Source organism: Chroicocephalus ridibundus, chromosome 17, assembly GCF_963924245.1.
Source record: "Chroicocephalus ridibundus chromosome 17, bChrRid1.1, whole genome shotgun sequence".
Taxonomy (NCBI): domain Eukaryota; kingdom Metazoa; phylum Chordata; class Aves; order Charadriiformes; family Laridae; genus Chroicocephalus; species Chroicocephalus ridibundus.
In genome coordinates, this window is record NC_086300.1 from 3848738 (window position 1) to 3867718 (window position 18981).

The following is an 18981-nucleotide window of genomic DNA, read 5'->3' on the forward strand; positions in this document are numbered from 1 at the left end:
ACGGGACAGTGGGAGGGCAGTGGGGTGGGGTGGAAGTCAGGGACCTGTGGCCACGAGAGGGTCACCAAAGGTTCCCTGTGCTGTGGTGGGGGGTGCTCTGAGCCCTTTAGGGGGGCTTCACATACCCCTCCAGTTCCGGGCCGCCTGGCGGAGGCTCGCTTCTCCCCAGTTTTGGTCCCGCATCCACCAGCAGGTCCCGCGCATGCCCCCAGTGCCGGCACCACAGAGGAAGGCACCAGCCTCACCGGCTGCCCCGCTGCGGTGCTGTGTCCCCCCGGCGCGGTGTTGTGCCCCCCCGGCCCCTCCCCAGGCAGAAGGCAGAGCCGGCAAACGTCAGGCTACCGTTTATTGTAAAAGGCCAGCGGTGCCCGCGGTGCCCTGCGCAGGCTCGTTCGGGGCCAGGAGGAGGTATGTAAAAGTGCTATTTACACCGAGCTCCGGGGTCCGTCCCCCCAGGGACCTCCTCTCCGCTCCCGCTGACCCCAGCCCGCTCAGTAAAAGCTCTTGGCAGCTCCCTGAGCCTGGCTCTTCGTCAGGTCCTTCCCCGAGTGTCCCTGGCACTCCGCGGGGCTGGCGGCCGAGCCCCGCAGCGCCGGCGTGGGCTGGGGATCCGCGCCGCCGGGGCAGCCCGACGCGCTGTGGCAGGCGGGGCCGGGGGGCTCCCCGCGCTTGCCCATGGTGAGGATGCCGGCGGCGTGGTTGCCGGAGCCGTGCAGCAGGCGGTAGAGCCGGCTCTGGAACGCCGGCGGGACGCTCTTCCTCTTGCCCAGCGTGAGGATGCCGGCGGCGTGGTTGCCCATGCCGTGCAGCAGGTCGTAGATGCGGCAGGAGCAGGTCTTCTGCCGGCAACACTCGGGCAGGCTCTGCCGGGCGGCGGCCATGGAGCCCAGCAGCAGCAGCAGCAGCAACAGGAGGCAGGCAGCCCGCGGGAGCTACCGGAGCGACGGGCAGCGTCAGAGCGGGGCAACCGGCAGCACCGGAGAGCGGGGCCCGCACAGCCCTGGGGCTGCCCCCAGGTCCTGCTGCCGCGCCCGCCGGTATCCCGGCTCCCGTCCGCCCCGCTCGCTGCAGCGCTCCTTGCTCGTCCCCGCTGCCACGGGGGTGCCCTGCTCCCGGGGGTGCCCCAGTCCCGCGGCCAGCACCTCACCCCCAGCCCCCGACCACAGGCGGCTGCCGCCCCCCAGCACCGGGCAGCGACGGCAAACACCGTCCCCGAGTGCCACGGGACGAGCAGCGGTGACATCCAGGCGCGACACCGCGGGCACCACCCGCCCAGCGCCCTCCCGAGAAGCCCACGCGGGGCTGACCCCCCCCGAGAGACTGCTGGCCACGGTCGGGGAGCCCCGGGGAGGAACCGGCCGTGCCCCCTGCACCCCCGGACCCCCCACCCCGACCTCCCCGCAGCCGCTGCCCTCCCAGCGCCGCGGCTGCAGCCCCCCGGCCCCACCTTGGCGCTGGGTACCTCCATCCTTCCCGGGGTCTTCAGGCAGCCGAGCGGTGCTGGGGCATGTCCCGCACAGAACCCCGCGCCCTCCCGCCCGCCGCCGCCGCCGCCGCTGCTTTATAGGACCCGGCACAATGGCGCGGCCAAAAATACCGTCGGGGCCGGGCGGGAGCGGCCGGTCTCCGGGAGACGCGGGCTCGCTGGGGCCGGTAGCCCGGAGACTAGCCAGGCCTTTCCCCTCATTTGCAGCTTCTCATTGTGCGGGTGCCGGCGGGCCGGGCGCGGTGGCCAGGGTGCGTGGCACTAATGAGGCCCTAATTGCCCGCGGGCTCTGCGGCCGGGCCGGCACAAAGGGGCTGCAGGGCAGCGCTGGGGAGGCGCCGGTCCGCTCCCGGCGGCCCCATTAGGCTAATTACCTCCCCGAACAAAGGGGCGCCGGCAGCCGCAGGCTCCCTGACGTGGGGAGCCGTCACCCTGCGCTTGGGCCGGTGCCAAGGGAGGGATGATCCCTGTCCCCAGTGCCACAACCCCTTTGGTGACCCCATCCCGCCATGGAGGGAGCAGCAGGGCGTAGGGCTGGGTCTCGCACTCTTTATAACGCTCCGCAGCCCCGGTCCGACCCCAGACCACCCCTCACCCCTGGCCCGCGCGGGGCCCCCCTAGCCCGGGGGACGAGCCCCGACGTTTCCCTGATGCCAGAAGCCACATCTGCTGCCCAGGCTGGTCTGCAGCGGCCCCCCCGCCCGCTGCACCCCAGAGCCGCCCGGCCCCTCTGCACAGCGGCGGGGCTGGGGACGCCAGGGAGGGGGGAGGGACCCGCTGCCCCGCGGAGAGGGGACAGCGACCGGCCAGGACCCTTCCCGCCAGGCAGGGGCTGGCGAAGACAACACCCGCGGCCCTGGAGAGGGGCAGGAGCCCAGTCCGGGGGCTGCTTTTATGAGGGGGGTCGGGCAGTGTAGGGTGGGGGGGCACATGCACACGGGCACCGGGGTGCCAGCATCCCCGCGGGCCCCGCGGCAGGACGCTTGCTCCAGAAGCGGATGGGGGGAGATGGATGAGTCCCCGGCGAGCTCGGGGGTGGGGGCAAGCGGGAGCGGGGCTACCCCTCCCCGACCTCCCCGCTGGGCCCCGCCGCAGCCCCTCGGCACGGCGGAGCGCGGGCAGCGGCCCCGCAGGCGTCCCTCCCCGCACCCCGAGCCTGCGGGCAGGCGGCTGCCCGTCCCTGGACAGGCTGGGGCTTCCTACCCCCGGCCCCTGCGGGCGGGGGGGTGCTCAGTCCGGGCCCCCGAGCCCCAGGCCGGGGTCAGCAGGACGCCGCGTCGCCGCCTCCTTCCGTCTCCGGGATGGGCTCCAGCGGGGCGCGCAGCCGGGAGGGCTCCGGCGAGGCCGAGCCGTTCCTGCCGATACCGCAGGACTGTCCCGCGTTGTGGATCTGCCACAGGTTGTCCAGCGCCTCCGCCTTGGCGTGCTTCAGGAGGTCGGCCTGGCCCTGCGCGGGGAGAGGGAGGCGTCAGGGCCGGGGACCGACGGAGCGTGGGCTGCGGGAGGCCGGGGGGGTCACCGCCGGGACCCCCTGAACTGGCCGGGGACACCCCCAGCGCTCAGGGAGCGCCCCCCGGGGGCGGCTGGGGAGGGGAAGGGGCGGCCCTCGCCCTTCACCTTGAGGACGGTGATGTTCCAGGCGAAGCTCTCCAGCGCCTTCTGCAGCTTGCGGCCCCGCAGCCCCTCCTTGGCCTCGATGCGGGGCAGTTCCTTGTGGAAATCCATCCCTGCGGGCGGGGGCGGCGCTCAGCGGGCGCGGGGCCACGGGGACGGCCACCACCCCCCCCTCCTCACAGGGACACAGCCGGAGGGACGCCCCCCGCCCGGCACGGGGGGGGTGCGGGCAGGGTAGGTTCCCCGCCGCCCCAAGAGCCCCGAGTCCCGTCCCCCCCACCCCGTGCCGGGAACAACGGGGGAGCCCCCCCCGCCCCGTCCCCGCGCTGGGGACGGGGGGCTGGGAGAGGGTCGTCGTCGTCGTCGTCGTGTCCCCCCCCCCCGCCCCCCGGAGCGCGAGCCCCCGCGCCGTGCAGCGCGTGACGTCCCCGTGAGCGGGTGCTATATTTACCCCCCCCCGCCCTGACGCAGCACCGGCTCCAGGCCCACGCGAGGGCTCCCACGCGCGCCCGCCCGCCCACGCGCCGTCAATCAGCACCACCCCCCCCGGCCCCGCACCCCCCGCCCGCAGCCGGCGCCTCCCCGGACCCCGCAGCACCCACCCCCCCCGCATCGGGTCGGCATCGCCGGGGCTGGCCCGGGCGCAATGGGGCTGTCGGGGGGGGGGGGGGTTCAGCCCCCCCAAACTGCCCCCTGCCACCGCCGCGAGGGGTCGCCGCCCCCAGAGCCCCTCTGCCCCGCGGCGACCCGCCCCCTCCCAGCACCGCAGCGGGGCTCCCCCAAGCAGAGCGGCGCAGAGCCCCCCCACCGTGTCCCGCACCCCAGCCCCGCAGCCCGCGTCCCCCCCCCATCCCCACCGCCGCTCCCCCCGGCGCTGGCAGCGGTGGCGGAGCCCAAAGCCAAGAGCTCGGGGAGTTCCGGGCTGCCGCGCCGGCAGGGAACAAACAGGGCTGCTGGCAGCAAGGCTGGTACCGGCGGGGGGGGGGGCAGAGGGGGCCCCCTCCTTCCCCCCCGGCCCCTCCAGCTCCTGGCGGCTCTCCCAGCCCCGCGGGGAGCCCACACGAGGGGTGGCCGGGGCCGTCCCTGCGGGGCCGCGCAGCCGTCGGTGCCCGGAGTGCGGCCGGGGGTCCGGGGCAGCCGCCGCGGGGCGGGCGGGGGGTAGGGGAGGCCGGGGGGGGGAGGCCGGGGCAGGCAGCCGGCAGCACCTGCCTGTGTGGGTTCAGCCATGTGTCTTGGAAGTCGTAACATTCAGTTGCCACTTCTACCGTCAGCCCCAGTCTGTTATTTCTGGTGCTAATTATATTCCGGCGTTTGGCAGCTAATGACTCTTCCCCGCTTCCTCATCAGCCTCCTCCGCTCCCCTCTCTCTCCTCCCTCCCGCACAGCCCCTGCAGTCCCCGCAGCCCCGCACCCTGCCCCGGCACGGGGAAGCGCCCCCCGGGCCCCTCCCCCGGTGCTGCCGGGACACGGGAAAACCGCGGAGCCGGGCTCGGGGCCGCCCCAGCCGCAAATGGCTCTCCCACAGCCGCTCGGCCCCGTTTGCTCTGCCGCTGCACCCCAGCCATGGCACGCACCCACCGGGGGGGTGCAGACACGCACCCCTCGTCCTCCCCTGTGCACAGCCAAAAACACCGGCGCGCGTTGCCATGCCCGTGCGTGGGGCTGGAGAGTGGTGCCAGCCCCCCCTGAACCGAGTCCTGTGGGGACACAAGCCCCCAGCCCAGCATCGTCCCCACCCCGGGATGTGTCTGGCACAGAGCAGCACCGGGACTAGGCCAGCCCCCCCCCAGCACCCACCTGCCTGCTGCGCCTGGATGAGCTTCCCATACACCGCGTCGGCAGACTCGATCAGCGTCCGGCTGGTCTGGATCATCTGGGGAGAGGGGCAGCGTGAGGAGTTGGGCACCCCCTGGACCCACGCGCCCCCCCCGGACTCACGCACCCCCAGGCAGAGAGGATGGGGAGAAGGGGCTCCGGCAGGGGTTGCCCCTCCCCGCAGCGTGGTGGCCGGGGTCTGGTCCAGCCAGGTGTGGTGTGACCAGCGCCTGGCCGGCGGCCAGGTCCCCCTCCAACACAAAGGAAGGAAGCAGCTCCGGGCTGGGCCATTAATGGGATTTCTCCCGCAAGGCGGGACCGCGGGACACCCTGCCAGCCAGCCCCGGCACAGGGTGCAGGCAGCACGGGCAGGGGGACGGGCACCCCCAGGGCTCGTAGCGAGCCAGGCAAGCCTGAGCCTCCACAAGCCTCCTCCCTGCACAGCCCCCCACGCAGCCCCCTGCCAGCCTCCCCCTGCACCGGGATGGGTGCAGCAAGTTTGGGGTCCCCTGTCCTGGGCAGGACGATGGTCCCGATGCTGCCGGAGCATCCCCACGAGAAGCCGAGCCCCGGTGGCACGGCACTTACCGTCTCGTAGGCGGTGAGGACCTTGCGCAGCAGGTCCGGGATGGGGCCCTGGGCCTCCATGGGGGGGTACTTCTCTGCCAGGTTGAGGGTGACGCTGGGCGCACTGTCACTGTGCAGCAGCCACGTGGCCACCGTCAGGATGCACTGCTTCATGTTGGCAGCGGGCGTCAGGCCACACAGCTCCTTGAAGGAGACCAGTGCGTTCTGCGGGCAGACACCGGCGTTAGAGGCTCAGCCCCAGAGGGCCCCCAAGAGCCCCCCCTTGGATTGCCCAGTTACCCCCAGCTCTCTGCTCCAGACGAGGCTCCTCACCCGCATCCCCCAGGAAGTGGGGGACGCCCGGGCTCCCCACCGCTCACAGTCCAGCCCCGTCCTCCCCCGCAGAAACCAGGTCCCCAGCGCCTCCATGGGGTCCGTACCTGCACATTCTCCCGCAGGTCGGTGGCCTCCCGCAGTGGCTGGGTGGCCGTCCGGAAGACCTCATCGATGGCCTTGATGCCAGTGGCCTTGGTGGAGGTGTACTCCCGCACCCGGCGGCCCCGACGCCCTGCCAGCCCCCGGCGGTGCCCCTTGCCCCCGCCGCGGCGGTCGGTGATGGCCACATGCACAAAGAGGGTGGCGTGGGGCAGGGGCTCCCCGGCCAGGGACTGGAGGGGGACGTGGCGGTAGCCGGGCTGCAGGCACTCAAAGGGGATGGTGTACTGGGCGATGAACTCGTCCCCGATGTAGTCGTCGTCCAGCACGACGAAGCGCAGGACGGCCAGCTCCGGCAGGTTGATCTGGAACTCCAGGCTCTCGTCAAAGACAGGGTTGTCCCCACTCTGCAGGGCCGTCTTGGTGCGGTGCTCAGCGCAGTCGGCTGGGATGCCGTGGATCTCGGCGCAGACGTAGGGCTCCACCACCTCCCCCTTGGCCCCCGAGCCCTTGGGCTTGGGCAGGTTCTGCCCGCTGATGACCTTGAGGTGCAGGAGCTGGGCAGGCACCCCGGGCAAGGAGTCCTTGGCGTTGGCACTGAAGTAGGAGACCTCCTCCCGCATGATGGCGGGGCGCAGGACATAGCCACAGGCCCCGTTCTGCCGGAACCAGCCCGCGTTCAGGTCCATCATGAGCCCCGGCGTCTGGTAGTTCATGGCCACCATCTGGCAGCCGCACTTCCAGAAGTCCTGGGGGTTCATGTTGCTGGCGTCGATGCGCATGGGGCTGGGGTAGACGCGGGAGAGGAACCGCTTGTTGTAGCTCACCAGCTCGGCCGGGCACTCGTTGGCGAAGCGTCCCGCCTCCACCTCGCTGAAGGAGCACATCTCCCAGTAGCGCTGCCCGCGCCGCGAGCTCTCGAAGTCCTGGAAGGGGACGGCCTGGCAGAGGCTCACCAGCTCCGAGAGCTCCCGGCTGAGGCGCACCCGCCGCGGGCCACCTCCCTCTGGCGCCTCCCGCTCCTCCTGGCCCAGCCGCCGCGCCAGTTCCCAGCCTTCCTCCTCGTCCGACACCTCCCCCTCGCTGTCCTCGCAGCCCGGCGGCAGCTTCTTGCCCTTGATGAGGATGCGGCCCTTGAGCTGCTCCGGGGAGGGCAGGTAGGAGGCCGTGGGGTTGGGGGGCTCCAGGTACAGCTTCTCCCCCAGCGTCTTGCGCAGGCACTGGGCGGCGAGGCGCTGCTGGGGGGCCGAGCAGCGCACCACCAGGCAGAGGATGAGGGGGTAGGCGGAGGCGGTGAAGGCGTGCTGGTCAATCAGCCCCACCACGGCACGGAAGGGCACGCAGGAGGCGGCCGAGGGGCTGGTGTAGACCACGGGCTCGCCCTCAGGGCCGTCCCACAGCACCAGCTCGATGCTACGGCAGCCCAAGCCCAGGGCGCTGATGTAGCCGCTGATGTCTGAGCGGCCCCAGAAGTTGTCCTCCAGCAGGCAGGCGCTGTGGGCAGAGCTGATGTAGTAGTGGGAGAGGGGCTGCGCCATGTCCTGGCACACCTTGCGGTGCTGCGGGTCGAAGATGGAGCAGTCAGCGGAGAGCAGGTAGCGCGTGAAGCCGTCGATGGCCAGGTAGCCCTTCTCCCGGCCCTCCTTGGAGGGCTCGTACTTGCCGATGATCTCCAAGCACTTCTCCTCCGTCACCCCCTCCATGCCCTGCTCCACTTCCAGGAACATCAGCAGGTCCTTCAGACCCAGGTACTCCTTGTTGCTGGAGAACTGCACCAGAAGGAAGAAGATCTCGGGGCGGGTGCAGAGCTCGCAGTACGCCTCCACGAAGAGGTCGCAGGCCACCTCCGTGCCAGGACGCTCGCTGGCCTTCTGCAGCTCCTTGAACTTCAGCTCGATGGTGGAGGTCTTCATGCCTGGGTTAAGTGCTTTGATCAGCTGCACAGCCCGGGACACGGGGATGCGGCCAGACTTCTCCAGGTCGGCGAGATCGAAGACGGAAGAGATCCAGGAGGTCCGGAGGCTGGGGTGGCCGGTCCCGGGCGCCTCAGGGGTGTGCTTCCCATAGGACACCAGGTACCGGAGCCCCATCACCCAGGCGCTCACCACATCAGCCGAGCTGGCCACCAGGTCCAGGGACTCGTAGTTGTCACCGTAGATGATGGAGAAGGCGCACTCATCTGGGAACTGGTCGGAGAGGCCGTTGCTGCGCAGGACGGGAGTCTTTTTGCCCACACGCACCTCTTTCACCGACTTGATCTCAATCTTGGCCTTCTCCGAGTCCTTCTTGGAGGGCTCCCAGCGCATGGAACGCATGTCAGCGTCCAGCACGAAGAAGCGGCTGTACATGCGGGAGTTGGAGCGCACCTTCTTCAGCTCGCAGCCCTCCAGCATGAACGAGATGCAGGCGGCCGTGCTGTTGATCTTGCGGTCATTGGGCATGGTGCTGAAGGACACTGTCTTCTTCTTCTGCGGCGGGCGCTGCCGGGAGCCATCCTGCCAGGGTGGGAGAAGGGGGCAGAGCCGTCAGGGACAGGACAGGGAGCGTACGCCCCACCAGCTCCTGACACCCCCCAGCCACACTCTCTTTCCCCACCCCATCCCCAATGCACAGCACAGCACTCCAGGGTGCCCCAGTGCCATGTGAAGCCCAGTCCACCCCAGTCCGACCATCTCCCTGGAGGCTGGGAGCCGGCTCCAGCCCTGGCCTCCCCCACAGCTCACTGCCTGGCTTATTTTAACTCTGCTTTCCTTCCTTCCTTCCTGCTCCCGGCCCTGAGCCGGATCCTTCCCCACTTCTCATGCACCCGTGGAGGCACAGCCATGCACAGGCAGCCCGGCATGGTCCCCGTCTCCCTGGCCCGGGGACACCAGAGGAAAACAGGCGCCTGGCAGGACCAGCCTGTGCCCACGGCAGCCGCATCCCTGCAGAGGGACACACGCCACGGGCCCTCACGCCTGTGTCCCTTGCACTGACCCCGGGCACCATGGCAGTGGGGTGCGAGGATGCCTGGGGCACCCTGAAGCGGGGGCAGAGCTGCTCCTGGGGAGCCCAAGCCAGACCCCCCCACACTCCATCTGCCAGGGAGCGGTGCAGGACAGCCGCCTGCAAGTGCCACACACTGGGGACAAGTATGTCCCCTGGCCCTGTCCTGCACAGCCCATGGCCGCTGCTGCCCCGATGGGGGTCCCAGGGGGTAAGGGCTGTCTGCTGCCTGCACCCCATGCCCACAATCTGTCCGTACCCCTGCGCCAGCCCTGACCCTCAGCAGGGAAGGGGGACGCTGCTGCCAAGGGGCTGGAGGGGGCGGGGGGATGAGGGGGAACAGCAGGGCTGGGCGAATATTATGGGATGGATTTCATTAAGTAGTGCAGCAGGAGGAGATTTAATCCACTTCAAGATTATGGTGAGTCACCTCTAATCTGGTGGTGTCTCCGGCAGAGGCAGGTGCTGCCCAGCTGCCCGGGTTGAGGGCAAGGGGGTGTCCCCCTCAGGCACCCCGACAATTTCCACAGCAGAGCGGGCTGGTGGCCTGGGCGAGCACGTCCCCGTGCCTCATCCCAAGGGCCTGAATCTGCCCCTGTGGGGCCAGGCAGCCCTGACCCAGGGCAATCGGGACAGGTGACGCAGGTGGCAGCCAACTCCCCCCAGGGGTACCCAGGACACAACGTCCTGGGGAGGGGGATCAGCCCCAGCCCCCGGCCCCACACTGGATCCGGCCCTTCCTCTGCAGCTCTGCTCCCTGACCCCACTCGGCCTCGCGTGGGGGCTGTTTCCTCCATCTCGGATGAGGGAGCTTTTCGCATCCTCTCGCTGCCAGATTGCTCCGAGAGCCGGCTGAGCGCCAGCACCCTGCCTCTGTGCCAGCCGGCTCCGGGGGGGTGTCCCCTGCTCAGGCCGCCTCCCGGGCCCCCCAACAGCCAGCAGCCGCCCCCTCTCCTCTGCAGCCTTCCCGGGCAGTGGGGTGGCGACGCACGGCATCCCCCGAAGCCCCAGTATCCAGCCGGGACAATCGTCCCCGGGGCTGAGCCGGGGGCCACCGTGCCAGGGAGCAGGACCCCGACCAGCCCTACTCAGCGGGGGGGCTCAGCGGCAGGTCACGCCATGGGGCCAGCCCCGCGGGGAAGGACTCGCCGCCGGGTGGCTTCCTGCGAGCAGCAATCTGAGCGCCCCACTGACGGGCAGCCCCGGCCCTCGCCCCCCCCCCCCCCCACCCCCCCCGCGGGGTGACGGCTGGCACCGGGGAGCGGCCCCCTCCTGCCCCGGGCAGGACCCCCCCGCACCGGCGCACCCCACCCCGGGCGGCTCCGCAGCGGGCCCCACAGCCGAAAACAGGAAATCCATCCGGAAAGGAAACACGGGCGGGGGGCCTGCGAGCACCCAGCGCCCGGGGACCTGCCCCCGCTGCGCCCACCGCAGCCAGCCGGACCCACCCTCCGGCACAGCCCCGCCGGGCCCCCCCCCGAACGCCCTCCCTGCAGCCCCCCAAGGCTCGGGCAAGGGGAGGGGGCGCCTGCTGCGGCGCCTTGGGGTGCAGACGCTCCGCTCCCGCAGCTCCCGGTGTTTGCCCCCAGCGAGCCGGTGGCGGCGGCCGTGCGGGGCCTCCCGCCCGCCGGCTTCACACCCCGGCCCCGGGACCGGTGGGGAAAAGCCGCTGCTCCCCGGCAGCCCGTTGCAACGGCGCTTCCCAGGCGGGCTTCGCGCCTGTGGACGCCCTGCTCGGTGCCCCGCGAGGTGCGGGCAGGAGCGGGAGCGGTGCGGGCAGCCGGGGCCGCGGAGCCCCATCGAGCAGCGGAGGCGGGAGGAGGCGGCACCCACGGCCGCGGGAGTAGGGAGCGTCCCCGGGCACGGATAGGGCTCCGGCAGGAGCAGGGCATCCCGCACGTAGGGCTCCTGCCACACGCACCGCTCCCGCACAGCCCGGCTCTGTGGGGGGAAGACGCGGTGCCGGTGCCGACCACGGCGAGCGCGGGCATCAGCCTGGGCACGGCGGGCACGTCCGACCCGCGCCCCTCCCGGCTCTGCAGCGTGTACTAATCACCTCTTCAGGCAATTACCTCCCGTGATCAGTGCCCCGGCCAGCGCGGCAGCTTTAATCTCAGCCGCCATGTGACCGCCGGCGTTACCGGCCAAAGCAACCGGTTCCGCAGCCCGGGGGTGGGGAAGGGCCCATCGGCCTCCCGTCCCTTCCCGTTATCGGCCGGCGGGGGTCCCCGCCGCGCAGCAGCAGACAGAGGAACCGAAAGCCCGTGGGGCTGAGGCGTCCCGCCCGCCCGCGGTTCCGCTGGCCAGCCCGGGGAGCGGGACTGTCGCCGCCCCGGCAGTAGCACCCCTCTCCCGGCCGTGGGTACGGGGTTGTTCCCCCCCAACCTGGCCGTGTCGGGACTCATCCACAGCCGGCTTCCCCGCATCCCGGTTCTTCCCACTTGCTCCCATCCCGGGCCGGGCAGCGCGAGCAGGGATGCGGACGACAGCCGGCAGCACCGGAGCGGAGGCAGTGGGAGGCCAGGCACAGCCAGGGCTTTTCTGCCGCCGTTTGTTCCCTGCCAAGAAGAGAGCGAGTGACACATCCACTCCCCGCGGCACCAGCTGCCGCTACGCAGCGAGGGGCCGCGGAGCCGGAGCCCCGCACAGAGGCACCGTACGGCTCCTGGGGCTGCCGCGGGACGGGGCCCACGCAGGACACGGGGCAGCGGGGCGCTGGGCAAGGGTCACCTCCTGCAGCAGGGAGGAACAGATCCAGCATGCTCCCAGTCCCCTTCCAGCATCTTTCCAGCCCGCCGGATCTCCAGACCCTCCGCTTCCAGCCTCAGAAAGCCGGGAGCAGCTCCTCCAGCCACAGCACGGGGATGTCCCATCGCTGCCCGGCACGGCCGGGCCCGGGCTCCCCCTGCCCCAGCCCAGCCGCCGATTCTCGCTTTCAGATTCACTCCTCCAGCCTTTTCTGGAAATTCCAAAAAATAACAGAGCCGGCAGCTCTCCCCACATGTGCTTCCACGTCTCCAGCAGCCAACCCCTCCCCGGCCCCGGCACACAGGGGTCTCAGCCGGTGAGGGGCTGGCGGGGGACGCGCTCTGTCCCCTGTCGTCTCTCAGGGACAGGAGGGCTGTGCTGAGGCAGCGGCAGGAGCGCTGCCTCCGAAGCGGGGAGGGCAGGAGAAGCGCGGCGCGGGCGGCCGGTGCCCACGGGCAGCGTGTCTGCCCACCGCCCCCTGACCGCTCGCCCGCCCGCCCCCCCCCGCCCAAGGACGGGTCCCGGGGCACAGCCAGGCCCAGCCCGGGGAGCTCCCGGCTGTGGGACTCGGGGACCTGCAGCCCTCCAGCACCGGGGCAGGATCAGGCCCTGAGGGGGCTCGGAGATGCACGGCGGACCAGCACAGGCTGGGGACGGTGGCCAGGCCTGACCCGCTCCCGCCAGCCCTCCCCACCCCCGGCGCTGGCCCGGGGCCACCGACCTTCACGTGAGGCCAAATCCCGCGGTGACGCACGGCGGTGACGGGGGGGTGCCCCCAGCCCGGGGGCAAGCGGGGGTTCACCCCCCGCCCGCGGCTGCTTCCCGGCCAGGGGGCGGCGGGAAGCGTCGCTGCCCGACCCCGTGAGGAGCGGGAGACCCCAGCGAGGTCCCCAGGGAAACCGGGCAGAGACGGCGCACCGGTCCCGGCCTCGGGCTGCTCGGGAGCCCCGGGAGGTCTCCTCGCCGCCACCGCGCGGGGCTCAGCCCGGCCGCTCCCGCAACAGTTTGCAGCGGGAACCCGGGGGGCGCGGGGTCCCTCCGGCCGACGCCTCTGCCCAGGGAACCGGGTGCCGGGGGCAGAGGAGCGGGGCTGGGGCGGCACCACGGGAACAGCCCCCACACGGGGTATTAATAGCACCGGAGCAATCCCGGCTCAAAATAGGCTGCCAAGAGCGGGGAGGCGGGTCCCGGGCGGACGCGACCTATTGTGTCAGCGAGCATCGCCGGCACAAGCGCAATTAGGGGGGGGCTCATTGAGGAAAGGGCGCATGTGACCCACTGCCCACCCACGCGGGAGACCCCCAGAGAGCCTCCCTGCCCCACGGCCCCGCCGGTGCCCCCGCCCGGCCGCGGCACGGCTCCGGGGAGATGTCGGGAGCGGGTCGGGAGCCGGCCAGGCCGGGCCCAAGGTGCTCGGGAGCAAGGAGCAGGCGTCTCCTCGCCGGCACCCATGGGTGCCCTGAGCAGGACAGGGTGATGCTGCGGCGTGGCTCCCGCGGCAGGAGCAGCGTGGCCATGCAGGGGACCCGCGGGACCGGCGGCGGCTGGACGGGGCAACCCACGGCCACGCAGAGAGGACAGGCCTGGCCCGGCAGCGCACGAAGCCCGAGCCAGGCTTTGCCCTTGGGGACCCAGGGTGCCGAGCAGGGCCAGGGGATGCCGTGCCGGCCCTGGCAAGAGCATCCCCGGCGAGCCCGGTGCCGCGGACCGGAGGCAAAGCCCGGCGTCCGGCCGGGCGGGCGACCCCCGGGCACCGATCCGGGGCTGCAGCTGCCCCCCGGCTCCCCAAACCCTCCCCACGGGTGCGGGCAGTGCCCGGCCGGGCTCGGCGGGGACTCGGGGGGGCGGCGGGCACGGCGGGCATCGCGGGCTGGCGGGGCCGGTACCCGCTGGCTCCGGGGCCGGGGGACACGCAGCTCCCGCGGGGGGGGCATCGCTCGGACCCCCGACCCCTGCGCCGGTCCCGGGGGACACCGGAGTGCGCCGCGGGGCGGGGCGGGGCGGGAGGGGCCGGGGCCGGGGCCGGGGCCGGGGCCGTGCTCTCACCTTCATGATGCTGGCCCGGGGCGCGGCGGGCGCGGGGCTCCGCTCCGCCGAGTCCTCGCGGCTGCTGCTGCCCGAGCCCGAGCCGGGGCTGCCGCCGCCGCCGCCGCCGCCGCCGCCGCCGCGGGGCCCGTTGGGCAGCGGGGCGGCGGGGCGGGGCGATCCCGGCGGCGGGGCGCCCCGGGGCCCCTCCGCCATCCCCCGCGGCCTCAGGGCAGCGGCCGCCGCGGGGCCCCGGGCGCCCCCGGAGCCTGCGCCCGCCGCCGCCGCCGCCGCTGCGGGCTCAGTGGCGGAGCGGGCGGGAGGCGGCGCGGCCGGGAGGAGGGGACGGGCCGCGCCGGGGGCGGGGCCGCGGACGGCGACGGGGATGGGGACGGCGCGGCCCCCCCGCCCCGGGCTGCAGCGGCGGGGAGCGGGCACCGGCACCTCCCGCCGCCGGGAAAACCCCCCCCGGCCTCCGCCCAGCGCCGCAGCGCCCGGGCCCGGCGGCCGCCCCATCCCGGCGGGACCCGGGCCAAGCCCGCACCCTGCAGCCGGCCACCCCCACCCAGCCCACGCCCTGCAGCCTGGTACCCGAAACGAGCCTGCAGCCTGGTACCCAAATCGACCTTGCACCCTGCAGCCCGGCACCCAAAACGAGCCTGCACCCTAGACCCTCCTACCAGAAACCAGCCTGCACCCTGGCACCCAAACCCACCCTGCATCCTGCACCCTGGTACCCGAAACGAACCTGCACCCTGCAGCCTGGCACCCAAATCGACCTTGCACCCTTCGAGCCTGGTACTTGAAACGAGCCTGCACCCTGGCACCCAAACCCAGCCTGCATCCTGCATCCTCGTACCCGAAACGAACCTGCACCCTGCAGCCTGGCACCCAAACCGACCTTGCACCCTGCAGCCTGGCACCCAAATCAACCTTGCATCCTGCAGCCTGCCACCCAAACTGAGCCTGCACCCTGCAGCCCAGCCATGCCCATTAGGGGACCCGCCCCCTCTGCAGCCTCCAGCGGGGTCAGTGCCCAGGCGACGACAGGGGGCAACTAGAGCTGGCGGTGCCATGCTGAGACAAGCCAGAGCCGCCTGGTGAAGCCCTGGGCTGGCACCGCTCTCCTGGGCAGCGGGTTGAGGCTTTTGCTCGGGGGTCAGGTCACTGCAGGCTCACAGCTCCGCCCAGGGCATCCTTTCCCCCCAGCCGCAGGCACTTCTTTTCCCCTGTTTGCACCAGGAATTTTGCCCCAGGGTTTTTTTCTGGCAGGGCTGGCAGGATGGAGCCTCAGCCGGGCTTCCATCCCTGGCGGAGGTTTTGGCTGCGCTGGGGGGATGCTTTGTGTGGACCCTGTTCAAGACATTGTCCTCTGCCAGCGGCCTGGCTTGCCCCCACCCCGGCAGCAGCTGCCTGCACAGCAGGTTCCCCAAGCACCACAGCTCTCCAGCCCTTAAAATAAACCTTAACGAGCAGAAGGAGAAAGGACCAGTCCCTCCCGCCTGGTATATTTGTGCCTCAAAGGCACAAACAGCCCAATGCTCCCAGAGCCCCAGCCAGACGCTGAACTGGTTAAATATTCATGGCTGCCCCTTCCCCAGGACCCCCGAGGAAACAACAGCAGCATCTCAACCACCAGAGCAGAGTCGGGGCTGTCATCAAGAAATCTCTTTAATGAGGATTAAAAATAATAATACAAAAAAAATCAATTCCAGAGCGCTGCCCTTTATTTATTTTTGAGAGATAATCCTCCTTTATTTTGCTTCTGTTTTTTTAAACATTAAAATCAGCCCTTGCTGGAGCTCATTGTTTCCTAAACCAGCCAGCACCTGCCAGCCCAGACCACCCTGTGCCCTGCCCCCGGTGTCCCTGCCTGGGGACAAAATGCCACAGTGCAGGGATGAGCCGAGCTCCTGCGCGGGCCCGGGGCTCCGCTGCTCCTCCTGGCTCCCAGGGAAGTTTTGGCTGGGTCCTGCTCCATCCTGCGCCGTCCCCGTGGGCAGGACCGACTGGCGTTCCCACCAGTGCCCAGCACCTGCCGCCACCACGGAGCAGGGGCACGGTTGACGTTGCTGGCTCCATCCGCTCCGCTCAGCCAAACCCTCCAGTGCTGGGCACCCTGGCACCTGCACCCCCCGCCAGGGACTCAGCCCCGCTCCCTCCCCAGAGGGCTCACGGCAAGCGAACCCCAGGGGCAGGAGGGCTGCGGGACCCCCGGAGCTGCCCTAGGAGATGACGGTGCTCTGGATGAGCTGCAGCAGCCGCTCCTCCCGCAGGACCCTGGGCATGGGGAGGGGGGAGCCCAGCGCCTCCCGCAGCCGGGCGAAGGCTCCGGCCCCCACCAGGTGCAGGCGCAGGGGCCCGATGCTGCCCTTGAAGCGGAAAGACTTATAGATGGGAAAATCCTCCTGGAGACACTGGTCCAGCTGCAGGGAGAGGCCAGGCTGCCCATGCTGCCCCGACACCCTTTCCCAGCAGAGCAGCCATTCCCCCCTGTGACGCCCGGGATCCTGCTGGCGGCTGCAGCCCCCCGGGCAGTGCCAGGCTGTGCCCGGAGCAGAGCCTGCGTCCCCCTCACCTTGTAGCGCTGTGCCTCCGACAGGTCCCGCAGGCCCCGCAGCTCCACGAACACCTCGTAGTGGGGGGCGCAGGCCCCCGAAGAGGCACCTGCAGCACCACCGCTTGCATGTTAAAGCCACCCGCAGCCCCCCAGCACCGGTGCCTCGGGGCCGAGCAGGGCGCAGGAGGGCCAGCAGTGCTCCGGGCAGTGCTGGCCACGCTTTTGGGGGGAGTCAGGCAGCTCGCGGGGGGACTCACCCAGCAAGGCACTCTCCACGCAGACGTAGTCAACCAGGCGAGCGCCCGGCCACATGCCCACGGCGCGGCACAGGCTTCGGCAGAACCGCTCCTCGGGGATGCTCTCGCCCCGCACGCTCAGCGCCTGGCTCTCCCTGCGGCGCAGGGTCAGGGGTGGGCGCCCCGTGCCGGGGGTGCCGCTGGCACCGTCCCATCCGGACCCTGCCCATGCAGGGCCCCCCCGCAGCCCCCCGAGGTGAGGGGCAGAGACTGGGGTGTCCTCACCTGCGGACGGGCTCCACCACGGGACACTGCTTGTGGAACCCGGCCACCCTCAGCACCTCCCCGGCACGGCACCTGTGTGGGCAGGGGGAGCATGAGGGTGGCTGGTGTGGGGCTGGGGTGGGCAGCCCCCCCGGACCACCGCAGCAGGGAGGAGGCACCTGTATTCTCCAGGCCGGGCTGTCAGGACCAGCCCGTACTCGCGTCCCTCCCAGAGCTCGCCCAGCAGCACTGTTTGTGGCTCCTCCTCGGCCGGGCAGGGCAGGAACTCGCAGAAAGCCCAGTCGGGGCATAGCAAGAATCGGGGCGCTGGTTCCTTTGGCCACAGGTTCACACCAAGCAGGGCTGGGCAGAGGGCAGCACGGGTCAGCACGAGCCCCCCCAGACCTCCCGTCCCTGCTCACACAGCCTCACCCCCCTCTGAGGGGGAACCTCTTGGCTGGTGCCAGGACAGAGCCATTTTCGGGGAGCAGGCAGGTCTCTCCAGAGAGGGATGTGCCACTGAGATGCACCCACGTCTGTCAGGGCAGGGGGAGTTTGTGCTGCCATTCGGCAGGGGCTCCCCCCATGCGGCCAGGGCAGGCTGCGGGGACAGTCCCACGTTGGGGACACTCACCTCCTGCCGCCCGGTAGAAGGGGCAGTAGAACGGCAGCCCCTTGCAGTCGGCCTGGCGGAGGGCGTCGCAGTAGAGCTGCTCCGCGCCATGCGCTGTCCCCACCACCACCACCTCCAGCTGCGGCCACAGGCGCTGCACGATGCCCTCGAAGCCCTGGGCGCACTCGGCCCGGAGCTCGGCTGCCCGGGCAGCATCGGGGGCCAGCAGCGCCTGCAGCCGTCCCCGCGCATCCTCGGGCAACCCGGGCTGGGGGCTCAGCCTGCCCAGCGCCAGGTCCTCGGCCAGGCCGGGCCAGCCGGCACGCAGGGCCGCCAGCGCGTCGTGCAGCTCGGTGGCCAGCCCGGCCTCCAGCACGTGCAGGGCACGCATCCGCAGGGCGAAGAGCAGCTGCACCCGCAGCGCGGCGGCCCTCGAGGGCAGAGCACCCGCCTCGGCCGGGGTGCAGTATAGGGTAGGCAAGGGCCACCCCGCCGGGGCGCGGGGGCCAGCGGGTGCCCAGGAGAGCAGGGCCGTGCCCTGGGGGGCCAGCGCCTGCGGGAAGGCAACGTGGAGGGTGTCCAGGTAGAGCAGGGACCCCTGTGCGGGGAGAAGCGGGGGTCAGGGGGGGCAGACGGTGGCAGCAGCGCAGCCCTCCCTGTGCGGGGTGCCTGCGCTCCTCCCCTGCCCCGGCGCCCCCCTACCTGCAGCGGGGGGTCGGTGCCCCAGCAGCTGCGGAGCAGAGCCCAGGGGCGCAGCGGGGGGACCTCCTCCCCCAGCGCCCCGGCGGGGCAGCTCTGCCGCAGGGGGTGTCGCTCCCGGAAAGCCTCCGAGCCTGCCGAGAGGGGCGCGGGGTGAGGGGGGCGACGACCGCCGCGACCCCCCCCTCCTCCACCACCACCACCACCACCGACCCCCCTCCGCCCCATCGCCCCGCCGCCCCCCGCTCACCGCGGGCCGTGCCGGGGGGCAGCAGCCGCCGCAGCCGCCGCTCCTGGCTGAGCCGCACCTCGCTGCCCCGCAGCTCCAGCCGTCGCCGGTACCGGCCCGCGGCGCGGAGCAGCGCGGAACGGGCCAGGCGGTGCCGCAGCGCGGGGGCGGCGGGCAGTGCCAGGGCCACCGCCACCGCCACGGCCACCGCCACGGCCACCGCCACGGCCACCGCCACCGCCGACAGCATCCCGGGGCGCGACCCCCTGCAGGGACCCGGGAACCGGGACTCCCCTCACCCCCACCCCCCCCGCCAACCCCGGCTATTCCGCCTCCGGCAGAAATGACGGGGAATAACCGCGACCGGCGCCGCCCCCCCCCCAGTCGGCTCCGCCTTTGTTTTTATTTTCATTTTCTCCGCTCTACAAAAAACGCGGCGCGGCCCCGGCCCCCCACCCCCCACCCCGCCCCCGCTCAGCGGAGAATTAAATCACAATTAAACCCCAAAAGCGATCCCCCCCCCCCCCCCCCCCCCCGCCACTTTCTCCACGCCTCGGCAAGAGAAAGCGCCGCCTTTAAAAAAAAAAAAATAAATAAAATTGTGCAATTTGTCTTGGTTTTGTTTTGCTTTTGCCCTGTGTAAACGTCCCCAGACCCACCTCCATCAGCCCTTGGGCCCCAGCGCCAGGCCCCCGGCCCCCCCCC

The 18981-nt window shown here is 71.7% G+C and overlaps 3 protein-coding genes across 4 annotated transcripts; all 3 read right to left on the reverse strand.

The window, feature by feature from the left end:
* Positions 1–362: 362 nt before the first annotated feature.
* HCRT (hypocretin neuropeptide precursor) lies at positions 363–1577 on the reverse strand. Its single transcript, XM_063354456.1, has 2 exons — positions 1448–1577; positions 363–932 (listed from the first exon to the last, which is right to left on the reverse strand). The coding sequence occupies exons 1-2, from the start codon at positions 1466–1468 to the stop codon at positions 492–494; spliced, it is 462 nt and encodes a 153-aa protein (XP_063210526.1). The 5' UTR covers positions 1469–1577; the 3' UTR covers positions 363–491.
* Positions 1494–13891, reverse strand: LOC134524419 (inactive phospholipase C-like protein 2). Of its 2 annotated transcripts, none has more exons than XM_063354447.1 (6): positions 13697–13891; positions 5923–8412; positions 5504–5707; positions 4898–4973; positions 3104–3213; positions 1494–2933 (listed from the first exon to the last, which is right to left on the reverse strand). In XM_063354447.1, exons 1-6 carry the CDS (start codon positions 13889–13891, stop codon positions 2748–2750), a joined length of 3261 nt encoding a protein of 1086 aa, XP_063210517.1. In that variant the 3' UTR covers positions 1494–2747. The 2 variants fall into 2 exon arrangements, with proteins under 2 accessions (XP_063210517.1, XP_063210518.1); XM_063354448.1 differs by lacking the exon at positions 13697–13891 and adding an exon at positions 11288–11390.
* A 1514-nt stretch (positions 13892–15405) lies between these two features.
* On the reverse strand, positions 15406–18526 carry GHDC (GH3 domain containing). The gene is made up of 8 exons (XM_063354393.1): positions 18298–18526; positions 18051–18181; positions 17370–17946; positions 16915–17098; positions 16757–16828; positions 16493–16626; positions 16254–16342; positions 15406–16101 (listed from the first exon to the last, which is right to left on the reverse strand). Exons 1-8 carry the CDS (start codon positions 18524–18526, stop codon positions 15901–15903), a joined length of 1617 nt encoding a protein of 538 aa, XP_063210463.1. The 3' UTR covers positions 15406–15900.
* Positions 18527–18981: the final 455 nt, after the last annotated feature.

Excerpts from the sequence above, each read along its gene's own strand:
- HCRT (XM_063354456.1), bottom strand. The coding sequence starts at position 1,468 with ATGGAGGTACCCAGCGCCAAG. Across the intron at positions 933-1,447 it reads TGGAGGTACCCAGCGCCAAG|CTCCCGCGGGCTGCCTGCCT; the intron begins GTGGGGCCGGGG and ends TCGCTCCGGTAG.
- GHDC (XM_063354393.1), bottom strand. The coding sequence starts at position 18,526 with ATGCTGTCGGCGGTGGCGGTGGCCGTGGCGGTGGCCGTGGCGGTGGCC. Across the intron at positions 17,947-18,050 it reads GCACCGACCCCCCGCTGCAG|GGGTCCCTGCTCTACCTGGA; the intron begins GTAGGGGGGCGC and ends CTCCCCGCACAG. Across the intron at positions 16,829-16,914 it reads GCCCGGCCTGGAGAATACAG|GTGCCGTGCCGGGGAGGTGC; the intron begins GTGCCTCCTCCC and ends CTGCCCACACAG.
- LOC134524419 (XM_063354447.1), bottom strand. The coding sequence starts at position 13,891 with ATGGCGGAGGGGCCCCGGGGCGCCCCGCCGCCGGGATCGCCCCGCCCC. Across the intron at positions 3,214-4,897 it reads CATCCAGGCGCAGCAGGCAG|GGATGGATTTCCACAAGGAA; the intron begins GTGGGTGCTGGG and ends CCCCGCCCGCAG. Across the intron at positions 2,934-3,103 it reads GGAACATCACCGTCCTCAAG|GGCCAGGCCGACCTCCTGAA; the intron begins GTGAAGGGCGAG and ends CTCCCCGCGCAG.